At 48.9% G+C, this 26,011-nt stretch overlaps 1 protein-coding gene across 1 annotated transcript in view; it reads left to right on the top strand.

Moving 5' to 3' along the window:
- Positions 1-26,011, top strand: part of LOC119957820 (leucine-rich repeat and fibronectin type III domain-containing protein 1-like protein) — a 245,949-nt gene that overhangs the window by 122,560 nt on the left and 97,378 nt on the right. The window contains exon 3 of the mRNA XM_038785952.1: positions 18,391-19,794. Within this exon, the coding sequence (XP_038641880.1) occupies positions 18,410-19,794 (1,385 nt within the window). The 5' untranslated portion in view covers positions 18,391-18,409. The remainder of the gene's footprint in view (positions 1-18,390; positions 19,795-26,011) is intronic.

Raw genomic sequence — 26,011 nt, 5'->3', positions numbered from 1 at the left:
ATGAAGCCCCTGACAACACGAGTCTATATCATGCTGTTTATGTGCTCAGATTTTCCAATGAGCAGCAAATTAATTACTCCTGACGCGCAGCAGCTGTTATTTCCTGGGCCAACTTGCTGGCCAACAGACACACGCATCAACATTTCACAAACAACAACTCCGAACAAGGAGCAGCTAGGCCAAAGCTGGCCATTCAGCCCATCGAACCTGCGCTGCTGCTAGCCCTTTCACTGGCCTCCTCTACTCAAGTCCCCAAATCTGTTGAAGTATTAGAAACCAATTCCGAAAGCATTCGTATTAAATTTCCTTTCCCCGCTGTGTTAGTGAAGCAGTAATCATTTTTTATGAGTTCAATTTAAACGGCAGATTAAGGAATTGAACACAAAGTTGTTTAAGTTCCTGCACACCACTCCTTGCACAAGGTAATTTCAAGGTCTTTGTGTCCACAGCTGTGTTGAGTAAAGTTTTCTTCTGACCCTCTTCCTAGGACTCATTGACATTAAATATGTCTGTTCCTCGCTATGCTCTCAGCCTGAATCAAGAGGTCTGTCAACCTCCTCGCTGAGATCAGGTATTAGTCTTCCAGTACCAGGGAGAGAGTCTTGCTTCATCGTGTCTCCACGTCGGATCACGAGCCTCTCAGCTTGTTTGCCTCCCGTCCTGCACACCTCCCACTCTCTCTTCAGCTGCTGAATGCTTGCTGTTCCTGACTGGCTCCTACACACTTCCCACTCTCTATTCCCTTCCCGTGAGCCTCCCACTCCCACCCACAGGGCAACTCCCCTTCCTGACTCACCCCCCCCCCCCCCCCCCAACACACACAGGACGGATTATCCTACCTTGTGGAACAGTTCCCAACTCCTTCTGTGAGATTTATATTGTGCCAGCAGTTTGATTTCAGAGCACTGGCTGTATATGTTACTGTGTTGTTGTGTTCGGGGTGTTACTGGTGCCAGTAAGAAATTGGAGGCATAGAGTTTAAGTGCAGGGAGCTAACTCTGGAGCTGTATAAAACGCTGGTTAGGCCCGGCTGGGGGTACTGTGGGCAGTTCTGGTCACTGCAGGGTGGATGTGATTGCACTGGAGCGGGTGCAGAGGAGATTCACCAGGATGTTGCCTGGGCTGGAGCGTTTCAGCAACAAAGACTGGATAAACTGGGGTTGTTCTCAGAGCAGAGAAGGCCCAGGGGGACCTGATCGAGCGGTACAAAATTATGAGGAATATCGAGAGTGTGGATCGGGAGAAACCTTTCCCCTTGGTGGAGGGGCCAATGACAAGGGGGCAGAGATTTAAGGTGAGGGGCAGGAGGTTTAGAGGGGATGTAGGGGAAACATTTTTCACCAGAGGGTGGTGGGAGTCTGGAACTCGCTGCCTGAAAGGGTGGTGGAGGCAGAGACCCTCACAACATTGAAGAAGCATTTCGATGAGCACTTTATTCGCAGAGCACACAAGGCCATGGACCAAGTTCTGGAAAATTAGATCAGAATATTATTGATGAGAAACTGACTGGACTGGACTCCCTGCAGTGGGCAGCACGGTAGCATTGTGGATAGCACAATCGCTTCACAGCTCCAGGGTCCCAGGTTCGATTCCGGCTTGGGTCACTGTCTGTGCGGAGTCTGCACATCCTCCCCGTGTGTGCGTGGGTTTCCTCCGGGTGCTCCGGTTTCCTCCCACAGTCCAAAGACGTGCAGGTTAGGTGGATTGGCCATGATAAATTGCCCTTAGTGTCCAAAATTGCCCTTAGTGTTGGGTGGGGTTACTGGGTTGTGGGGATAGGGTGGATGTGTTAAACTTGGGCAGGGTGCTCTTTCCAAGAGCCGGTGCAGACTCGATCGGCCGAATGGCCTCCTCCTGCACTGTAAATTCTATGAAATGTCACCATCTATGATAGGATTTGAACCCAGGGCTCTGGAGCACTGCCCTGGATCTGCAGATCAGCCCAGTGCAATACCGCTGCACCACTCTCTATCCGCACGTTATGAGGAGAGTCAAAACAACCCGTATTATATTCCCTGGGACTTAGAATGCTGAGGGGGGATTCGATCAAAGTTTTCAAGCTATGAAGGGGAGCAGGTGGGGTGGACAGGGGGAAATTGTTTCCACTTGTTAGAGTCTAAAAATGGGAACAAGACCTTTCAGGAGTTAAGTTAGAAAACATTTCAACACACAAAGTGTGGTTGACATTCCGAACACACTGCTGCAAAGGGCAAAGATGCTCGATCAATTTTTAATTTCAAAACCGAGATTGATAACTTCAACTCAGTAGCTTGTTAAGCCATTTCTGAGGATAGTTAAGATTCACCACATTGATATCAAACTAGAATCACATAGGGTCCAGATCAGGTGAGGACATCAGATTTCCTTCATAATTGGACATCAGTGAATGAACCGTGTGGGATTTGACATAAATCTGATAGTTTGATGATTACTGTTACGATTCCAGCTGCTGTTAATACCAGGAAAACTCAAATCCCAAAGTGAAACCTGGCTTGATTGATGCTGGGCTAGATTCTCCGTTCCTGTGCCAAAGTGCTGACGCCAACGGAGGATCCGTGGTGTTCCACGCCGGAAAAATTGGCGCCACACCCGCTCCGATTCCGCTCCCGGTGAGGGGCTGTCCACGGTGGCACGCAAAACACCCGCGAGAAACGTTTGGAGAATCGCCGGGTCTATGCTGGACATGCGCAGGTCTGACAAGCTACAGCGGCGCGTAAACCTACACCCCCCCCTCCCCCCACACATGCACCGATCGCGCCCGAAAAGATGGCGCCGGTTGTGCAGGGCCTCGGACCGGTCCATCCCGACCCCTCAGCCCACCTCCTGGCTGAAGCCCCCCGTCCAGCGGCAAGGATCTCGGTGGAGTATGGCGGTACTGGTCCATCCCGACCCCTCAGCCCACCTCCTGGCTGAAGCCCCCCGTCCAGCGGCAAGGATCTCGGTGGAGTATGGCGGTGCTAGTCCATCCCGACCCCTCAGCCCACCTCCTGGCTGAAGCCCCCCGTCCAGCGGCAAGGATCTCGGTGGGGTATGGCGGTACTAGTCCATCCCGACCCCTCAGCCCACCTCCTGGCTGAAGCCCCCCGTCCAGCGGCAAGGCTCTCGGTGGAGTATGGCGGTACTGGTCCATCCCGACCCCTCAGCCCACTTTCTGGCTGAAGCCCCCCGTCCAGCGGCAAGGCTCTCGGTGGAGTATGGCGGTACTGGACACTGTCCGCACACCTTGGGCACGCTTCTCCGCTCCCACGATGGGTGGGAGAATAGTGGGAGGTGAGCTCCCACACCTCCCGCTATTCTCCCCCCCCCCCCCCCAAAAATGGCGTGGCGCAAAATCCACAGAGAATCACTGGCCGCCGTTTTTCACGGCGACCGGCGATTCTCCGACCCCGATGGGCCGAGCGGCCTGCCGTTCACGACCATTTCACGACGGCGGCAACCACACCTGGTCTCTGCCGTCGTGAAAAGGACGCCAGAAGCCCATTTGGGGCTTGTAAGGGGCCTGGTGGGGAATGAGCACCACGACTGTGCTCGGGAGGGGACAGGCCCGCGATCGGTGCCCACCGCTTGTCGGGCCGGCGTCCCAATCGGACGCACTATTTCCCCTCCGCCGCCCCGCAAGATCAAGCCGCCACATCTTGCGGGGTGGCTGAGGGGAATGACGGCAACCGCGTAGGTGCAGATTATTCAGTAGTGTCTCAATCGTCTTGCAGTTTTGTTTCTCAGAGAGGTTAAAATCCCTGTCTTCTCTCTCTGACACCCTGGACACTCCCTCCCTTAACTCCTGTTTCCCCCCAGTGTCTGTGTCACCAGATCCCTGTTGCAAAGCTTGTCTACTTTGTGTTTTTCTCCAGAGTCACTGAACTTTTGAAAAATTGGCTGAGCCAATTTTGGATCCAATTCACCACGTTACCCTGTTTCCCATGAAAGATATCACTTTTCTGACCAGTCTGCCATGTGGGACCTTGTCAAATACCTCATTAAAATCTGTGTAGACAACATCGACTGTGCTAGCCTCATCAATCCTCATTGCTAATTTCTCAAACAATCATGGTTATGTAGGACACAACCTTCCCAAACAAAACCACGTTGACTATTCATGATTAATTTGTGTCTTTCTAACAGGACAGTTTGTCCTGTCTCTCTGAATTGAATTCTGACAAACCGGCCTATAATTTTTAAGTAATGGTGTAACATTCGCAGCCCTCCAATCCTTGGATACCTCACCAGTATCTAGTGAGGATTTTCTCGAATATCCTCAGTTTCCTCCCTGGATTCCATCAACAGCACGGATACAATCCATCCGGCCTTGGTGATTTATCCACCTTCAGGGTTGCCAATCTCTCCAGTGCTTCCTCGCTCATTCTGCTTATCATAGCTAATGCTTCACACTCCTCCTCTTTAACTCGAGTTCCTGAATCATCCCTGAAGACAGAGACAAAGGACTCATTGAGAATCCTGCCCACATCTTGGTAATCAACCCACGAGTTACCCTGTTCATCTCTGACAGGCCCTACCCACTCTGTGGTTATTCTCTTGCTCATTATGTACTGGTGAAACATCGTTACATTGCCTTTTCATCTCTCCTGCCAATATTTCTTCGCACATTAGCCGCATGGATAATTTGCTGCACAGAAACCAGTGCAGATAAATGAGAGAGAAAAAAGGGCAAAATCCAGTAAACTTTGCAGAATCCCTGCCAATAATTCCTTGGTGAATATCTCGGCCACAGTGGCATTGAACTGAATGGGGAGGGTCAGCTGGGTCAACCGATTTCATTCAAGTAAGGCTAACAAACGTTGCTTAAGTGCCTCTGGTGTTCGCTTTAATGTCCCATTGCAGTTCAATTGCCGCAGCATTCACACATGACTTCCTAATTGCAGTTGTGACTGGATGGTGAGAGGGAACCTTGCCCAATGTTTCCTTGTCTTAACTCAAGGACCCTGAGGTTACCTGTTTAAATCAGCTCACTTAGCCCCGAGCTAAGACTGTAGCAGGAGCTCCCCAGGTAACAGTGTACAGAATGCCAAAGACATATAAAACCAGCCCTGGGATAAAGAATCTACATTAAATTCAGTGACAACTCAGTACACTAACAGTTCTTTTGTATAGATGAATAAACATTGCGCATACGAGTATAAATGTTTCTGAAAGGCTTCAAGAGCATCCTTGAAGCGAGTTCCATTGTCTGCCAAGATGATAGAATACATTTTCTTTTGATGGTTATTAGTGGAGGTGGCATTAGGTGTAAAATATTCCCTGGAATCTGGGCCAGGCAGTGTTCCATTTCCCTCGGAGGTCTCCTCCTCCATCAAGCTCCTTTAGTGACTAATAGTTAATTAAAATTTCAAGCCCAATATTTTCCAACAAAGTTCTGCCTCTCATCAATCAGCGAGCACAAATGAAGCTGCAAAAAAACAGCTTTTCTTCTGGACAGGAGGGAACTCAAATTCGACGCCTCCCTCAGCAGCAGCCATTTTTCAGAAACGCCCGCAATCTTCAGGAGTCAACTCATTCTGAGTTTCTCTGCCTGAGACACCTTGGGCCAGGTAGGGCGCGTGGGTCAGGATTGAGGGATCTGCTCGTTTGCGAGTGAAACGTTGAGTCGCTGGTGGACTTTAACAAAGCGCTGCCTTTTGGAGCTCCGCAGTTGGGTTTGCTCCAGTGCATCAGAAACTTTTCCTCCGTGTCATTTAATCAGACATTTCCCGGATCGAGTTGCCTGAATGCCTCCTTCCACCAATGTTGACACCAACCTATCCTCTGGAGAGCCGCCTTCTCTCTTCAGCAGGGCAGTGGCAAGTGTGTACATAACGCTACGCACGACCTCCGACCACTAGGTGGCAGTGTAAACCCATCACGTGACCCTATGGTCTGGGAGTTGGGAGTAGGTCATGCTGGAGGATAGATGTATTTGCAGTAGCTCTACAATAGTTAATTAGCGTTAATAGTTTGTTGTTTTATTTATCCTAGTTATCTTATCATTCAGCTGTTCTACAACAAATTATTTAAAGTAAATGTTCTGCAGTTCTGTAGCCCTAACTTTCAGCACAAGTATCGGTACATGATGGGGTCATGTGGATCAGAGGCGTATGAAGTATGAAGGATTGGCCTCAGTTGGTCCTGTGTCAGCTGCAAATGTGTATTGGGTGATGGAGGAGATCCATCACTGAATTTGTTCTCTCTCTTTTTGTCTTGATCTCTATTTTTATGTCTCCTGCTCGCGCTCTCTCATTCTCCCTCTCTCTGAAGACGCATTTAACCAACCGAGCCTCAGTTCCAATAAGCTGTACCTTCCCTAAAGGCAGGTGTCGACCTCCCAGTGTGTGTGGGAGGCAGGACGCACATCAAAGCACTTCTGAGACTCCAAGAGAAACCAGCCAGGAGAGCAAGAAAAAAATCATATTAGAGAAACCAATAAAGAATAACATGAGCAGGAGGGAGAAGATTAAAAAAACAATTATTTCAACAATCTAATCACCAGTGGAGGTCTTTGCCAGTGACACGAGCAGCGGAGACACATGTGGTGCAGAAATGCAGCTTTGAAAATTGAAACTGTTTTACCTCTGGGACTATGTCACGCCTCCTGTTTGGCTTTGAGGAGGTCCCGGGGTGGGAATTGTGACATCTCCTGTGGCTGCCTAATGCTGAGGAGAGTCAAGACGGCCCTGGGGGAGGAAGGGATACGGCGCAGCTCAGTGGGTAACTGCTAAACACTCTGAGAAATGCTGAAATTCTGGAAGAGGCTACACAAATGCAAATATTTCTCCCTTCGGTGCAATGCTGTAACAAAATGAAGAACCTGTTTCTGGAGAAACACTTTACAATTCACTCAGGTAGTGTCAGCCCTCACATCCAGTCACAGTGAGTAAGTACAAAGTACAAAGGGGTTAGATACAGAATAAAGCTCCCTCTACACTGTCCCCATCAAACACTCCCAGGACAGGTACAGCACGGGGTTAGATACAGAGTAAAGCTCCCTCTACACTGTCCCCATCAAACACTCCCAGGGCAGGTACAGCACGGGTTAGATACAGAGTAAAGCTCCCTCTACACTGTCCGCATCAAACACTCCCAGGGCAGGTACAGCACGGGGTTAGATACAGAGTAAAGCTCCCTCTACACTGTCCCCATCAAACACTCCCAGGACAGGTACAGCACGGGGTTGGATACAGAGTAAAGCTCCCTCTACACTGTCCCCATCAAACACTCCCAGGACAGGTACAGCACGGCGTTAGATACAGAGTAAAGCTCCCTCTACACTGTCCCCATCAAACACTCCCAGGGCAGGTACAGCACGGGGTTAGATACAGAGTAAAGCTCCCTCTACACTGTCCGCATCAAACACTCCCAGGGCAGGTACAGCACGGGGTTAGATACAGAGTAAAGCTCCCTCTACACTGTCCCCATCAAACACTCCCAGGACAGGTACAGCACGGGGTTAGATACAGAGTAAAGCTCCCTCTACACTGACCCATCAAACACTCCCAGGACAGGTACAGCACGGGGTTGGATACAGAGTAAAGCTCCCTCTGCACTGTCCCCATCAAACACTCCCAGGACAGGTACAGCACGGGGTTAGATACAGAGTAAAGCTCCCTCTACACTGTCCCCATCAAACACTCCCAGGACAGGTACAGCATGGGGTTAGACACACAGTAAAGCTCCCTCTACACTGTCCCCATCAAATACTCCCAGGACAGGTACAGCACGGGTTTAGATACAGAGTAAAGCTCCCTCTACACTGTCCCCATCAAACACTCCCAGGACAGGTACAGGAAGGGGTTAGATACAGAGTAAAGCTCCTCTACACTGTCCCCATCAAACACTCCCAGGACAGGTACAGCACGGGGTTAGATACAGAGTAAAGCTCCCTCTACACTGTCCTCATCAAACACTCCCAGGACAGGTACAGCACGGGGTTAGATACAGAGTAAACTCCCTCTACACTGTCCCCATCAAACACTCCCAGGACAGGCACAGCACGGGGTTAGATACAGAGTAAAGCTCCCTCTACACTGTCCCCATCAAACACTCCCAGGACAGGTACAGGAAGGGGTTAGATACAGAGTAAAGCTCCTCTACACTGTCCCCATCAAACACTCCCAGGACAGGTACAGCACGGGGTTAGATACAGAGTAAAGCTCCCTCTACACTGTCCTCATCAAACACTCCCAGGACAGGTACAGCACGGGGTTAGATACAGAGTAAACTCCCTCTACACTGTCCCCATCAAACACTCCCAGGACAGGCACAGCACGGGGTTAGATACAGAGTAAAGCTCCCTCTACACTGTCCCCATCAAACACTCCCAGGACAGGTACAGGGCTGCATCTTGTTAACTCAGGAAGGGACTAGCTGCTGGCAATATCTCATCTTGAGAATATCCATTTAACATTCTCAGCTGCTCCTTGACCAGAACCAGACAGAAAACTAATGAGCCCATTGGTAGCAACAAACCCCAAATCGAGTAGCATGGGCCAGTTTGGATTTACACCGATAGGCTGCCTGATGCTTTTGATTGAAATACTCCATCAACTTTATCAGATCTTGGACTTCTATGTTTGCTGTTATTTCAAAATTGCCCGGAGCACAAACATTGCAAAGTTTTACAGAGATTTTCCAAAGTTTTCTTAGCTGCAACCTGTAAAATTGCCACCAACATGATCACAGAAAACTGGCTGAATCTAACTTGGAGTATGATCATCTGAGGGTTCCGTCAATCTAGCTTTTGGAAACAGTCCCATTGTGACGATATCTGGACGCTTCTCACAGGGACATGGAACGAACAGTCAAAAAAATGCTTGCTTTTGAATTTCAGTGTCATGATCCAATGATAGTGCTTGTTGTACATATTGGGGTGGCACAGTAGCACAGTGGTTATCACTGCTACTTCACATCTCCAGGATCCCAGGTTCGATTGCCGGCTTGGGTCACAGTCTGTGCAGAGTCTGCGTGGGTTTCCTCCGGGTGCTCCGGTTTCCTCCCATGAGTCCCGAAAGACGTGCTGTGAGGTGAATTGGACATTCTGAATTCTCCCTCTGTGTACCCGAACAGGTGCCTGAGTGTGGTGTCTAGGGGATTTTCACAGTAACTTCACTGCAGTGTTAATGGAAGCCTACTTTTGACACTAATAAAGATTATTATTATAAATATTTATTATTAAAATTAGTCAGGTCAGTTTTAATAAGTATTTGCTGTTACTTTAAGATTGCAACAGGTAATTAAGGCTATTCAGGTTAGCACCAGCATCAAGTGAAACTCCCGTGGATCGTATGGAGAATGGCCGGGTCCCGGACTGTGCATGCTCAGGACTGACTCCCTGCACTGCCTCCGTCCATGCTGGAACCCTAACCCTCCCACCCCGACCCAACAGCCCATCCCCTGGCCACCCTCCCACCATACTCCGCACACCTAACAGACGCCTCGCGGCCAACAACACGGATCCCGGACGAGTGTGGTGGCGCTGGACATTGTCCGCAGCCGGCACACCAGGTTCCCGACCGTTGGGACCACATGTGACCTCCGCCATCGGGAACTTGGCCCACCAGGTGCGGAGCATTATGGGTAAGCTGTCTGATGATGCGCAAGCGGCCTTGCGACTGCGTGTGGCGCGCGTCCCAATGACGCCAATTTGGAGGGGGCGGAGCATCGAATAACCAGCGTCAAACCGGCGCCTGTCCCGGATCTGGCGTCGGAATCCATTCGCCCAATCACCGATCCTGATTTCAGCATTGGGTCTACGGAGAATCCAGCCTGTCAGCTTTGATGGATAAATAGGTAAATGCGACCCAGATAGTGAAAATCATCGATCATATTTCAACCCCAGTGACCCTGATCATATCTCAGCCACAATCCCACATTTTGTTGTGTCTCTGATTTCCCACTTTTGTGCGGAATTGAAAGGAAGAGAATCCCAACCCCTGGGGCGTGCAGCCTCCAGCCTCGCAAAATCCCAGCACTGTGTTCAAGCCCTTCACCAATCACAGTGACAGACATTTCTTCCATCGTGATCTTTTAAAAAATAAATTTAGAGTACCCAATTCATTTTTTCCAATTAAGGGGCAATTTAGCGTGGCCAATCCACCTACCCTGCACATCTTTGGGTTGTGGGGGTGAAACCCACGCAGACACGGGGAGAATGTGTAAATTCCATACGGACAGTGACCCAGAGCCGGGATTCGAACCTGGGACCTCAGCCCCGCAGCTTCCATCGTGATCTTGCACTCTGGATCCCGTTACACTCTGCAACGAGAGTGTGAGCTTGTGAGTGTGCACGTGTGCGAGAGTGTGAGTGTGCACATGTGCAAAAGTGTGATTGTGCAACAAGACCATGAGGAACATCTCAGGAGTGATAGAATCGACAAACACAAATCGACTCGCTCTGCTCTGCCAACACAATCCATCGTGCAGCTGGCACGACACGTGTGCAGGAAAATCCAGATCTGCCATTGATGGAAGACATCACCCAGCAAATGCCTCATTGCAATTTAGACCAACGTACCCGAGTCAGGCATCTCTGCTTCAAACATGTGGAAGGAGCTGTGGCACAACAGCAACAGCACGGCCCAGAATCACCACTTTGTTGATGGCCCCACATTGGAAATCCCAGGTTTCGATATCCCGCATGGCGAATGGGTCAAACTGAACAGGTTTCGCACTGGGGTCGGACTTTGCACAATAACCTCTTCCATTGGGGGCACCGTAACTCACCCTGGTGCGTAACTCACCCTGGTGCGTAACTCACCCTGGTGCGTAACTCACCCTGGTGCGTAACTCACCCTGGTGCGTAACTCACCCTGGTGCGTAACTCACCCTGGTGCAACTGTGGCCGACTACAAACCATGGTGCAGATAATCGACAAGTTCCTGACTCTGTGCTTCAGTGACTGGCCCACTGCCCCAAACCAGGCCCATGATGGGAGCCCCCAACTGGCTGAAGAGGTTCAGAATAGACATCTGTGTGTTCAGCAGCACACGCGCCTGTGGTAATGTGAGAATGAGGGTTTGAGAGTGCAAATGTGAGAGTGTCAATGAGTGTGAGGATATGAGTGTGCGAGAGTGAGGGTGTAAAAGTATGAGAGTGTGTGTGTGTGTGTGTGTGTGAGATTGAGACTGAATATGCAACTGTGAGTGTGTGAATGTGTGAGAGTGCGAGTGCATGTGCAAGTGTGAGTATGTGTGTGTGGCTGATGTGTGTATGAATGAGAGTGCGCGATATTTGTGAGCGTGAGTGTGTGACTGTGTAAGAGTGTGCACCTGTGTTTCTGAGAGTAAGCGGTGTGAGTGTATGAGTATGCGAGAGTGTGTGTGAGCTTTGTGTGTGAGTGAGGGTGTGAGAGTGTGAGTGTGCGATAGTGTGAGTTGGAGAGTGCAATTGTGAGAGTGAGGGTTCCGAGAGTGTGTGCCTGAGAGAACTAGTGTGTGTGTGAGGCTGTGAGGATGTGAGTGTGCAAGTGTGAGTGTGAATGTGTCAGTGTGTATGTGAGAATGTGTGCAAGAGTGTTAGCATTTGAGTGTGTGTGAATGTGTGAGAGTGTGGTGCAAGGGTGTGTGTGTGATTGAGGGTGCGAGTCAGTATGAGAGTGCAAATGTGTGTGTGAGTGAGTCCTAACGAGCGAGTTAGAGACAGTGTCAGCGTCACTGAATATTTCCAAGGCTGGGCTCGATATATTCTTCATCGAGAAGGAAGTCAAAGGGAAATCAGGGCCTTAATTGGCAGCAAGATAGAGAGAAAGAATGATAGAGAGACAGAGAGAGAGAGGCTGAGAGAGAGAGGCTGAGAGAGAGAGAGAGAGAATGATAGAGAGGCTGAGAGAGAGTGAGAGAGAGACAGAGGCTGAGAGAGAGATGCTGAGAGAGAGTGAGAGGCTGAGAGAGAGAAAGAATGATAGAGAGGCTGAGAGAGAGTGTGAGAGAGAGAGAGAGACAGAGGCTGAGAGAGAGTGAGAAAGAGAGAGAGTGAAGCTGAGAGAGAGAGAGTCTGAGAGAGTGAGAGAAAGAGTGAGATAGTGATTGAGAGACAGAGAGAGAGAGTGAGAGTGAGGCTGAGAGAGAGAGAATGATAGAGAGAGTGAGAGAGACAGAGAGAGCGAGAGAGAGGGAGAGACAGAGAGAGAGACAGAAAGCAAGAGAGAGAGGGAGAGACAGAGAGAGAGAGTGAGGTGGAGAGTGAAAGAATGATAGAGGTAGAGAAAGAGAGTGAGAGGTAGAGAGAGTAATTTAGAGGTAGAGAGAGAGAGAGAGAAAGACAGACTGATAAAGAGGCTGAGAGAGAGAGTGAGAGGTAGAGAGATTGATAGTGATAGAGAGGCTGAGAGAGAGTGAGTGGTAGAAAGTGATTGAGAGAGAGATAGCGAGAAAGAGTGATACAGAGGGTGAGAGAGTGAATTGTAGAAAGAGTGATAGAGAGTGAGAGTAATAGAGGCTGAGAGAGAGAGTGATAGAGAGGTTGAGAGAGAGTGAATTGTGGAAAGAGTGACAGAGAGAGATTGAGAGTGACAGAGAGGCTTAGAGAGAGTGATAGAGAGGCTGAGAGAGAGTGATAGAGAGGCTGAGAGAGTGATAGAGAGGCTGAGAGAGAGTGATCGAGAGGTTGAGAGAGAGTGAATTGTGGAAAGAGTGATAGAGAGAGATTGAGAGTGACAGAGAGGCTTAGAGAGAGTGACAGAGAGGCTTAGAGAGAGTGATAGAGAGGCTGAGAGAGAGTGATAGAGAGGCTTAGAGAGAGTGATAGAGAGGCTGAGAGAGAGTGATAGAGAGGCTGAGAGAGAGTGATAGAGAGGCTGAGAGAGAGTGATAGAGAGGCTGAGAGAGTGATAGAGAGGCTGAGAGAGTGATAGAGAGGCTGAGAGAGAGTGATAGAGAGGCTGAGAGAGAGTGATAGAGAGGCTGAGAGAGTGATAGAGAGGCTGAGAGAGACTGATAGGGAGGCTGAGAGAGTGATAGAGAGGCTGAGAGAGAGTGATAGGGAGGCTGAGAGAGTGATAGAGAGGCTGAGAGAGAGTGATAGGGAGGCTGAGAGAGTGATAGAGAGGCTGAGAGAGAGTGATAGGGAGGCTGAGAGAGTGATAGAGAGGCTGAGAGGGTGATAGAGAGGCTGAGAGAGTGATAGCGAGGCTGAGAGATTGATAGAGAGGCTGAGAGAGTGATAGAGAGGCTGAGAGAGAGTGATAGGGAGGCTGAGAGAGTGATAGAGAGGCTGAGAGGGTGATAGAGAGGCTGAGAGAGTGATAGCGAGGCTGAGAGATTGATAGAGAGGCTGAGAGAGAGTGATCGAGAGGCTTAGAGAGAGTGATCGGGAGGCTGAGAGAGTGATAGAGAGGCTGAGAGAGTGATAGAGAGGCTGAGAGAGAGTGATAGAGAGGCTGAGAGAGAGTGATGGAGAGGCTTTGAGAGAGTGATAGAGAGGCTGAGAGAGAGTGATAGAGAGGCTGAGAGAGAGTGATCGAGAGGCTGAGAGAGAGTGATAGAGAGGCTGAGAGAGTGATAGAAAGGCTGAGAGAGAGTGATAGAGAGGCTGAGAGAGAGTGATCGAGAGGCTGAGAGAGTGATAGAGAGGCTGAGAGAGAGTGATGGAGAGGCTGAGAGAGAGTGATGGAGAGGCTTTGAGAGAGTGGTAGAGAGGCTGAGAGAGAGTGGTAGAGAGGCTGAGAGAGAGTGATAGAGAGGCTGAGAGAGAGTGATCGAGAGGCTGAGAGAGAGTGAATTGTGGAAAGAGTGATAGAGAGAGATTGAGAGTGATAGAGTGGCTGAAAGAGAGAGAGAGAGGCTGAGAGAGTGTTTGTTGCCGGTTTCCCAGGTAAAGTAACACAGCGTGACAGATTGGGCCAGCTCATCCTCCAGACACAGGGCAAAGAAACCTTCCTGAGGGTTAATTAACTTCATTTCACATTGGCTGCCTCACAAGTGTAACAATCTAATAAGTCAACGGGAAATAAAATTGATTATGTTTTTGGAGGGGGAAAACATGAAGTAGTTACAAATTAGAAATGAATGATCTAGCTCTGACTGAAATGCGACAATGGGAGGTTTATTTTGCTGATCATAATGAGATGGAGAAGTTTATTCCTGTTGTTCGAGAAACAGCAACCGGATATGTCTCTCAATCTTTGCTTGTAGAATTTAATGAGGCATCTATTCCATTTGGAAAATGCTTATTTTGTAAACGTGTACAGCAGCCCGCCTCCTCGCTCCATAGCTGCTTTCAGTGAGGATGAAATCAGGAACAAATGTGAGGCAGGCAAAATGTTCCCAGTTCCCAGGATGCAGAAAACAACGTGGCCCAGTGAGGGGCTTAGCAGATTGCTATTAATGGGTTCATTAAGAAACACATTGAATAAAATCAACAGCTCAGCATTCATTTTGGATTCCCATGGGAAAAGCGCAAGGTTCTAAGTGTATTTCTGGCATTTTGGAGAAATAATTCGCAAACAAAGTCACCATCCATACAGCATGTGAATACAGGAAGGTAGAACTGATCATTCTCATGAATGCTTGATCCTGAGTGAAGAGTCGTAATTGATTATAAATTGGTTGAAGAAAAATATTTTTTGAAGCACAGATGAATTTGAAGTAATCAAAAATTAATTGAGGGTAAAAATTATACCTTTTTTAATCTGATGGTTTTTTAATTTACTCCTTCTCCATTCGCTTCTGCTTCCCCAAGTAGCTTCCATGGGTTCTCTAGCTCTTCATAGAATCATAGAATTTACAGTGCAGAAGGAGGCCATTCAGCCCATCGAGTCTGCATCAGCTCTTGGAAAGAGCACCCTACTTAAGCCCAACCTCCACCCTATCCCGTAACCCCACCAAGGGGTTGGACACTAAGGGCCAATTTATCACGGCCAATCCACCTAACCTGCACATCTTTGGACTATAGGAGGAAACCGGAGCAGCCGGAGGAAACTCACGTCGACACGGGGAGAACATGCAGACTCCACACAGACAGTGACCCAAGCCGGGAATCGAACCTTGGACCCTGGTGCTGTGAAGCAACCGTGCTAACCACTGTGCTACCGTGCTTCCATCTGCCAGCTCAGATAACGAGGGCTCTGGACAAGGGAAGCAAGGCCTTCCTCTCGGCTCTGACCCCCGCCCCTCAGTCAAGCGGCCCACCAAGAATCGCAGTCGAGGCCCACACGGGTTCCCGTGATCTGCAGGGGGGCCACTGCCTGAAAGGGGCGGTGGGAGCAGACTTGAGAAGCACTGTCAGGAAGGGACTGGGTCCAGGCTTGAAGGAAGGATGATACAGGCTGTGGGGAATGAGTTGGAGAGTGGGCCAAATGGGATAGCCCTCTTTCATGATGGGTTGAAAAGCCTCCTCCTCTCCTGTTAAAATTTAATGATTCTTCCAGCATGAGAATTGTGACCTCAACATCAACTGAAGTTTGAAGCTGGCCTCCTGATTTGAATGAGCCCGACAGCACATTCACGACTGACCCTGTGTGCACCATGGAATACTGAGGACCAGGTCAAAACTTCAACATAAATCCCCGCTGATACTCACGTGTCCCAACTTGCTGAAATTAAATAATGTTGGTAATTTGATTTGGGATTTATTCAGCCGGTGAAACCACTGCTCTATAACCATGCACCCTTTCCAAGTCTCCAGCTTCACAAAATTCACCCGGGGCAAACGAGTAAGAATTATGAAGGTATATTGTGCTGGATTGTGGTCCAATTATCTGGGCCGGGGGAGCCCCATGCGACCCATTCATCTGAGTTTCAATATCCCAGCGCCAGGCGATTGAGGCAGGAAGCTGGCTGAATGCTGTCTCATAGCTTTAATGTGATTGTAAACTCCCAACAGCAGAAAACCTGTGAAAAATAGTGGAATGGATCAAATATCAGTGCTGTGCTAGCGGCTTCACGACCACACTCCATAAATGTATAATAAACACTAAAAACGCTGAACATAGGCGAGGTGTGCCCAGTGACTAATGGAAGCAACAAAACGCATTCAGCTCCAACACTCAAGATTCTCAGAATGTTCAGGGAGACCTTCCTAATTTTACAGGCACCAGAGAGACAAATTGGATGGAGCAGGCTACGTCTTGGTCAGTGAGAATGCTCCATATTCACGAGAAGTTAGAAAGTTAATCCACCTGTTTATGGCTTCAAGTTTCAGTTAACGATGGAAAGGCAGGCAGCGAGACAGATTGGAGGGTCCAGCTCCTTTATGGTGACATGTCTGCTGGGGATAGGCTGCAATCCCTTTGTCAGGGTCTCTCCCACCCTTTAGCGCAACTTAAATTGAAACGGTAACAATTTCTCCCGTATCTCAGCGAATTCGTTATCCCTGCCTGGCCTGTGGGAAAGTCTAAAATACAGTCAAGGAATTCTACTGACATCAAGATAATTTATTTTTCATCATTTCACTTTACAAGGTTCGTGACTTAAATGATTTTGGGGACAGATGGGAAACGCATTCATGTTAATTTTTCATTTGCAAAAAGCATTTGAAAGGCTTTGGCTACACTGCAGAAAACCATCCAGTTTGGGGGAGGAGAGCCTTCTACAGAGGACTTTGGGGGAAGACGATAAGACATAGAAGCAGAATTAAAGACACTTCGTGATTTGGCCTCCACAGCCTTCTGTGGCAATGAGTTCCACAGATTCACCCCCTCATTCTTCTAAACTCCCAACGAGTACAGACCCAGAGTCCTGAACCGTTCCTCATACGACAAGCTCTTCATTCCAGGGATCATTCTTGTGAACTTCCTCTGGCCCTTTCCAAGGCCAGCACATCCTTCCTTAGATATGGGGCCCCATAGATGACGGTACCTTGTCAAAGGCCTTCTGGAAATCTAAATAAATCACGTCCACTGGTTCTCCTTTGTCTAACTTTCCTCCTCAGCATGTGGGCAGCATGGTAGCACAGCTTCATAGCTCCAGGGTCCCAGGTTCGATTCCCGGCTTGGGTCACTGTCTGTGCGGAGTCTGCACGTTCTCCCCGTGTCTTCGTGGGTTTCCTGCGGGTGCTCCGGTTTCCTCCTACAAGTATTGAAAGACGTGCTTGTTAGGTGAATTGGGCATTCTGAATTCTCCCTCGATGCACCTGAACAGGCACCGTAGGCTGGTGAAACTTTGGAGTTTTCTATCCAAGATCTTTCTATCTTTTCACTACACCTTGCTATAACTGTAACATTATATTCTGCAGTCTCTCCTTCCTTCCCTGTGTACGGTATGTATTGTTTGGTCAGCAGGCAAGAAACAATACTTTTCACTGTATACTAATACATGTGACAATAATAAATTAAATCAAATCAAATCAGAGGGCTGTGAAAGCTGAATCACCTAGTAGGTTCAAGGTGGTGGATGGTAGATTTCCACAGACGAACGATATCAAGGGTTATGGGGTAAGTGTGAGAAAAGTGCAGGTGTTAAGGTAGTAGATCAACGATGATCTAACTGAATGGTGGAGAAGATTGGAGGGGCTGAATGGCCAACCCCAGCTCCTAGGATCCTACAAGTTCAATTTGCCAAATTTCAATGTGTTGAATAAAAGAATGACGGATAATTGGGAAATAATTATTCCTCAACCAGGATGCTGTGTTTAATTGTTCTCCTTTCTGGAGATACTTTGTCCAATTAGAAATGAAAGATTTGGGCTTTTCATCCATTGGTGAATAGGAATAGAAAGTGGTTTGATCAATTGGAATTCTATCAACGCAGCAATAATGGAAAATGGAATAACTGGGAAGAAAGTTAAGGAAATATTTGCTCCCTATATAATCAGGAAGAAGATGAAAACATTCCTGATAAATAACACATCTGTGGTCTCATCACCGAAAGTCTACGTAACGGTGACACAAGGCGAGCAGGATCGGTGGGAAAGGAGTTAAGGAGCAGGTCAGCCTCTCCATCGAATGTCAAAGCAGGCTAGAGGGACAGAATGTGCAGCTCCTCTTCCAAATTTACTGATGCCTTGGGCAGCCCCTTGAATATACATTTATTAAACATCGTCCCAGGTTCGATTCCCCGCTGTGTCACTGTCTGTGAGGAGACTTCACGTTCTCCCCGTGTCTGCGTGTGTTTCCTCCGGGTGCTACGGTTTCCTCCCACAGTCCAAAGACGTGCAGGTTAGGTGGATTTGCCATGATAAATTACCTTTAGTGTTCAAAAAGTTTAGGAGGGGTTATTGGGTTACGTGGATAGGGTGAAAGTGAGGGCTTAAGTGAGTCGGTGTAGACTCGATGGGCCGAACGGCCTCCTTCTGCACTGTATGTTCTATGTTCTGTGTTCTAAACAAAGAAAGAAGTGGAATGAAAGGGTTTTATTTCAGGTTGGAAGAAGGAAATTCCACATTGCAAATATAATGTCAGAAATGCATTGGATTTTTTAAAAAAAATCCTTCGGTTGGTGCTAATTGTTTTTTATTGTCTTTTCCTAGCTTGCTGGTCTGATTGACGATGGAGAGGTTCCTCTTCTCTCTGCTCCTGCTCAGCATGGCTGTGAGGGCTCAGCTTTGCCCAAAGCGCTGCATCTGCCAAAACCTGTCCCCTTCCCTCGCCATCCTCTGTGCCAAAACTGGCCTTCTCTTCGTGCCATCGTTCATTGACAGGAGGACTGTGGAGCTGCGCCTGACCGACAACTTCATCACCACGCTCAGGAGGAAAGACTTTGCCAACATGACGAGCCTCGTCCACCTCACCTTGTCGAGGAATACAATCAGCCAGATCATGCCTCACACTTTCGCCGATCTAAGAGGTCTTCGTGCTTTACACCTGGACAGCAACAGACTGACCATTGTCCACCTCGAGCACTTCAACGGCCTAATGAATCTCCGACACCTGATCCTTAGCAACAATCAGCTACACTACATTGCTGCCAGCTCTTTTGATGACTTCATCACGTCGCTTGAAGATCTGGATCTCTCTTACAACAACCTGGAGAATCTGCCTTGGGAAACTATTGGCAAAATGACAAATGTTAACTCTCTCAGTCTGGACCATAACTTGATTGACTTTGTCCCAGAAGGGACATTTTCCAACCTTCACAAGCTGGCTCGACTGGACATGACCTCCAATAAACTTCATAAGTTACCCCCCGATCCCTTGTTTCTAAGAGTCAAGATGTATGCAAAGACAAAAGGCTCCCCGCTATCGTCACTTGTGCTCAGCTTTGGTGGGAACCCATTACATTGCAACTGTGAACTGCTCTGGTTGCGGCGACTTACCAGGGAGGATGACCTTGAGACTTGTGCCTCACCGCCTCATTTAATGGGTAAATATTTCTGGTTCATACCCGAGGAGGAATTTACCTGTGATCCTCCACTAATCACACGACACACATCCAAGACGTTTGTCATGGAGGGTCAAAGAGCAAATTTGAAATGCAAAGCAGTTGGGGACCCTGATCCATCCATTCACTGGACTTCTCCAGAAGGGCGACTAATTTCGAATTCGTCCAGGGCCATCACCAATGAAAATGGCACACTGCACATCCTCATCGCCACCCCTAAAGATAGCGGAACTTTCACTTGCTTTGCGTCCAATGCGGCTGGAGACGCCATGGTAGAAGTCGAGTTAGTTGTCAATCCTCTCCCCCATTTTGCCAACGGTACAAATAACATCAAAGAACCAGACCCGGGTTCGTCCGACATCACCACTTCCGCCAAATCAGGTTCACCGCCCGTTGCTAATGACACAAAGGCTGCCCAGGATAAGAAGGTCATAGCAACGGACCTTACTTCATCCTCGGTACAGATCCGGTGGCCCTCACAGCGAAACATCCCTGCAATCCGCATGTTTCAAGTCCAGTATAACAGTTCATCGGACGACATCCTCGTTTACAGGTAAATCGAACATTTTTTATTTGGCCAGAAAGAAAATAACGAAACACAAAATATAATTCAAGACTAACTCAGAAAGGGAATGTGCTGCAGGCTGTAATCAGCAAAACTATGCCAAGTACTTGGAGGAAATAAGCAAAACGTATCTGTTGGAAATTGCAGACTTTTCATTGAAAGTATTTTAATTGCAAAGATTTAATGAGGGTGTTTTATAATTTAATAAGTCACTTATACTGCAGCTGTCAGAGCAATATTTCAGATATCTAATGTTGGTAATGTTAATATTATTTCTTAATCTAAGTACTCTTTTAGCAATAAAGTTTAACCATCTCCTCACCTTCGATGCTGGTGCGAAATCCCATTGTTGCTAATCAGCGTGTGATGCGCGGAAAACAGTATAACTCGTATCAGAATGAGGCCAGCACCAGCAGTACAGCGAGCCCCAAGACATTTTATTGCTGTGTTGTGTAATAGGCTGGACAGCCGTGAGACTTGTGGATATGGTTCAATGTGGCAGCAGCTTCCTCTCTCGGTCATATGGTTGGAGGAATGCCATGAGCACAGACTTCACTGGTTCCCTGAGAGGTGAAGGGGAAGCATCAATCAACAACAATGTGCATTTATATAGGTGCCTGTAATGTAATAGAATGTTACACAGTGATTCCCAAGGGAATTATAAAACAACATAATAATAACAATAATATTTATTAGTGTCACAAGTAGGCTTATATTAACACTGCAATGAAGTTACTGTGAAAAGCCCCTAGTTGCCACATTCCGGCGCCTGTTCGGGTCACAGAGGGAGAATTCAGAATGTCCAATTCACCTAACAGCACGTCTTTCGGGACTTGTGGGAGGAAACCGGAGCACCCGGAGGAAACCCACGCAGACACGGGGAGAACGTGCAGACTCCGCACAGACAGTGACCCAAGCAGGAATCGAACCTGGGACCCTGGTGCTGTGAAGCAACAGTGCTAAGCACTGTTATAATTACAGAAGATAATTATAGAGCAGATGACCAAAGCCTTGGCCAAATGGGCAAGTTTTAATGAGTGTCAGAGAGAGAGAGAGATACACACACATTGAAGACAGATTGCCTAAGAGGCCGGAATTAGAGACCCACGCGTCTCCTGTTGGGTTATGAGACTGGAGGAGATTACAGAGTAGGGCAGCACGGTAGCACAGTGGTTAGCACAGTTGCTTCACAGCTTCAGGGTCCCAATTTCGATTACTCGCTTGGGTCACTGTGTGTGCGGAGTCTGCACGTTCTCCCCGTGTCTGCGTGGGTTTCCTCCGGGTGCTCCGGTTTCCTACCACAGTCCAAAGATGTACGGGTTAGGTGGATTAGCCACGCTAAATTGCCCTTAGTGTCCAAAGAGGTGAGGTGGGGTTCCTGGGATGGGGTGGAGGTGTGGGCTTGACTGGGGTGCTCTTTCCAAGGCCGGTGCAGACTCAATGGGCCGTGTGGCCTCCTTCTGCACTGTAAATTCAATGACAGAGATAGGGAGGGATGGGGCGATGGAGGGTGGAGTGAGAATCGTTACTGGGGCTACCATCAAATATCTCTTCAAGGAAAACTGCTGGGATGAAGGAACGGATATCCGGAGCGTACACCCCCATTCACACGGTAAACTCCAATGGGATCTTTCAAGGTCATTCACGGCAATTGGGTCAATTTAATATTGCGCCGAGCAGGAGGCCAAAATCGCACAAGGGTAACTCATCATTTCAATAAAGATGGGAGGCAACCCATGAGCCAGTGAACTGTTCATTCTGTCCACGCAAGGTCATGGTGACGATGCAGATTCTCCGTGACTACTTCATTGGGTCACAGTGAAAGCATTTCCAAACTGTGGCAGTGGAACCCAGTGATATTGAAGTGGATTTTCTCCCACTCTCTGTGAGTGCCTTGTGAATCTCGGATTGAGGAGAGTGGAAAATCCTGAATGAGTTAAAAGGATGAATCCCAGAAGCTGTAAAAGATTCACGCTCCCCCCAGGAATAGGAAATGTACATTTATCCATTAAATACCATTTCTTAAGATCTCAGTATAACAGATCGAATTGATTTTTTGTACCCTGTAAGAGGTTGGCTTCAGCCTGGAATGTTCCTGGGACATGGAATCTTGCCACCACGTTGAGCGTTTTTGGGCATCTCGCCAAAGGTTAATGAGCGAGGCACCAAACATCTGTGTCAGGGACTGAGTTCACGCACGTCTCCCATCCAAAACACAGCTCGCCTCATCAGGAGGGATATTTATCTTGGGCGGATTGAACATATTCACTGGAGCGTCCTTTAAATAAGAACCGAGGTGTCATGGTAATTGTGGGGAAAAAGTGAAAGTTCAGCTGCCTGAACAGGGACTCTCTGCGAGATTAGTTTTCAGTTATTGCTTTTGCAAGCTTCAAAGTAATGAGCTGTGAGGTACTTGTCAGCAATGGATCAAAAGGAAGGAAGATATTTAATGTTCAGCTGCTGCCTCGCAAAGTGGCTCCTTCCAGTCTGAACCAGAGGAATCGGCTGTCGGGGAGGAAAGGAGAATGGGCGGAATCCACCTTTTTAATCGGTGTGACATGGAATTGTGTTCGTACATAACAGAACTCCTGTAAAATGGGGACCGTCAAGGAAATGGGACGAGGACAGATCAGTACTTTGGGTTAGACATAGATACATAGATACATAGAAGATAGGAGCAGGAGGAGGCCTTTTGGCCCTTCCAGCCTGCTCTGCCATTCATCACGATCATGGCTGATCCTCCAACTCAATAGCCTAATCCTGCTTCCTCCCCAGATGTATTATGATAGCTTGAGGGAGGTGCCGGTTTGTTGCAAGCAAGCGTAAACGTTTGTGGGAAGACCTGCTCGGATGTTAACGGGCGTGTCACCCATTTACTACCAGAGCACAGGGCTGGCACTGCCGACCGGGTGATTGGCAGGAGGGGCTTCCTATCCCTTAACAACCCATGGGCAGCTGAGGAGATCTCCTCCTCCCCCTCCTCCTCCTCCCCCTCCCCTCCTCCTCCTCCTCCTCCTCCTCCTCCTCCTCCTCTTCCTCCCCCCTCCTCCTCCTCCTCCTCCCCCTCCTCCTCCTCCCCCCCCTGCTCCCCGTCCTCCCCTCTCCCTCGTCCTCCTCCTCCTCCCCTCCTCCTCCTCCCTCTCCCCTCCTCCTCCTCCTCTCCTCCTCCTCCTCCCCCTCCTCCTCCCCCTCATCCCCTCCCGTCCTCCTCCTCCTCCCTGTCCCCTCCTCCTCCCTCCCTCCTCCCCCTCCTTCCCTCCTCGTCCCCTCCCCCTCATCCCCCTCCTCCTCCTCCCCGCTCCCCGTCCTCCCCTCTCCCTTGTCCCCCTCCTCCTCCTCCCCTCCCCCTCCTCCCCCTCATCCTCCTCCTCCCACTCACCCTCATCCCCTCCTCCTCCTCCCCCTCTTCCTCCTCCTCTTCCCCCTCACCCGTGTCCCCCTCCTCCACCTCCCGCTCCCCTGCCTCCCCCTCCTACTCCTCCCCCTCCCCCTCCTCCACCTCCCCCTCCCCCTCCTCCTCCTCCCCCTCCCCCTCCTCCTCCTCCCCCTCCCCCTCCCCCTCCCCCTCCCCCTCCTCCCCCTCCTCCTCCTCCCCCTCCCCCTCCTCCCCCTCCCCCTCCTCCTGTGTGATCTCAGTAATCTGGACTTCCTACCCCAGGTGCTGACGGTGCCTGCTGCCCAATGATTCTCTGACCCTTCTTTGTGACAGCGGGAGTTGAGCTCCAAACGGTGAAAGGTCACCAAGTGGAGGAGCCAAATGTCCCCGTGTCAGTCTGCACTGTGGAGCAGCTGGGGCAGAGCAGGGTTTGAGGCTGTCCGGCTGCTCAAGCTTGCTGAGGAACCTCAACAACACAAACATGAAAGAAATGTCTGTCCATGTTTCCACACAAAGAGATAACATCATTCTTGTGGCAATACATACGTCAGGTTAGTTAGAGATGAGAATGGTACATTTGTCAATGTTCATTGTCATAGTCCTCAACAGTAATTGTACCACAGACATCAGTAGTTATTGTGCTGTGAGTATCAGTGTTAATTTCCTCATAAGTGCACAACAATTCAAAGTATTTTTTGTATAATTGAATTTCTTTCGGTTGAACTCCGCCTCTATGATCTTTGTTTGACCCTGACACCCTTTACATCTTCTCCTCCTCCGTAGCATCACTGGCTGAAATCCACACTTTTGTCGCCACTTTGCGATCACCATCACTCAGATTCTCCCGTCCCCCCAGCCCCGGGTCTCTTGGCACTGCGGTGTTTGCTGGCGGGGGGTTCTACACTCCCGCTGTTTGTCAATGATGCTGCCCCACACCGCCGTGATACCCACGGCTGGGAGAGTGTTATCGAGAGGAAAATAGAATCCCAATGGCTGGAGAATTCCGGCCCAGATCTTTGAGTCAGTTCTGTCTCTGACATCTGCAACACCCTCTCCTTTCTGTATTCACAAACCGCCCTATTTGACCATGCCTTCAGTCACTTCCCTTGCCACTTGTGTTTCAATTACTACATTCTCCCCTTGTCAGACACCGAAGGTAAAAGCTCCATCAAATTGCAAGTGGCTGCAGTTCCCACAAGAATTTATCAGCAGGAGTCAATGAACAGTGGTTAGCACTGCCGCCTCACATCGCCAGGGTCCAATTCCGGACTCGGGTGACTGTGCGGCGTCTGCACGTTCTTCCCGTGTCTGCATAGGTTTCCTCCGGGTGCTCCGGTTTCCTCCCACAGTCCAAAGATGTGCAGGTTAGGTGGATTGGCCATGATCAATGTGCAGGGTTACGGGGATAGGGCGGGGAATGGGCCAAGATTGAGAGCTCTTTTGGAGGGTCAGTTCAGACTTGATGGGCCAAATGGGTTCCTTCTGTACCCTGGGAATTCTCTGGATTCTAACAATATTCAATATTGGACCGGAGACGCCCACATCAACATTGAGAGAAGCACTAATTCTGAGCTCAGTGCACAGTATCTAGCCTCCAACAATAGTGACTGGACACCCTCATTCTTGAAGGGGTCCCATGTGGGGATGCCGTGTGTGTACTAGTGTCCAAAATGTGTAGACCAACAGCATTTCCTGTCGATTTGGCACTCTGGCTGCCATTTTGGGCATGGCAAGTTTGAAAAAAAGGCACCTTTTAAACACTCACAACTGGACAGGTGATTAAGCTGCTCGATGATCCCCTCTCCTGCTCCTCCACTGCACTCGCCTCCCCTGGATTCCTCACTTGTGCTATTTAAAGGTACCAACATGGGATTTATTTTTATTCAAATAAATTTCACATAATTATTTTTTTTCCAATTAAGGGGGCAATTTAGCGTGGCCAATCCACCTAATCTGCACATCTTTGGGTTGTGGGGGTGAAACCCACGCAGACACGGGGAGAACGTGCAAACTCCACATGGACAGTGACCTAGGGCTGGGATTTGAACCTGGGTCCTCAGCGCCGTAGGCAGCAATGCTAACCACTGTGCCACGTGCCGCCCTCTCAAACATGGGATTCCTGAGTGAGTTATTTTCTGGAGGAGATTAGAAAGGATTTTGCATTGACGAGAGACCAGTATTGGAGTTTGACAGGGAGGTTAGAAAGCCCTCCAGGAGAATGCCTGCAATGAGGGCCCATTCTCCTCTCTGGGCCGATATCCGATATGGATCTGGAATGCAGGCAGCTGAGATGGGAAGATGTGACAAAAGTAGGTTATTCGCTATATTGGATTCTATACATTGGGCAATTTAGGGGTTAAAAGTCTGGGGTTAGAGTCTGTTCGACTGCAGTAGTCATGTTTTGCAAGAACAGAAAGCTTTTAGGAGCCAGAGGTGAAATTGACCTGAGTCAAGGGTCTGAGCTAATTCACTGTTGTTTGACTAAGGGGAGCCCCTGGGGAATTAATGTGTTTTCAGCCTGGGGAGATGATGTCATTGCTGGGTGGAACAAAGGTATTCAGACATTTTGAGTTGAAGTCTCAACTGGCTAACCCTTTTAGACCACAAGTAAAGTCTTTTGCTCTCACAAAAGGATGGTTATAAAAAGGATTAAGAGTTTTTAAAGCAGTGTAGACTTGTCTGAGGATGAGGGGGAAACTGAAACAAACCAGTTGAACATTGTTTGAAGATGTCCACTCGAGTCTGCAGGGGTTCGAACAGGAGCCAAATTTGTTCTGGAAAGTAAGTATTACCCTGTGCTGTTGGGATGTGGGATGGATTGAGAGTTGT

Source organism: Scyliorhinus canicula, chromosome 27 (assembly GCF_902713615.1).
Source record: "Scyliorhinus canicula chromosome 27, sScyCan1.1, whole genome shotgun sequence".
Classification (NCBI taxonomy): Eukaryota; Metazoa; Chordata; class Chondrichthyes; order Carcharhiniformes; family Scyliorhinidae; genus Scyliorhinus; species Scyliorhinus canicula.
Note: the sequence above shows the minus strand (reverse complement) of the source record. Positions and strands in the feature narration are given on the sequence as shown.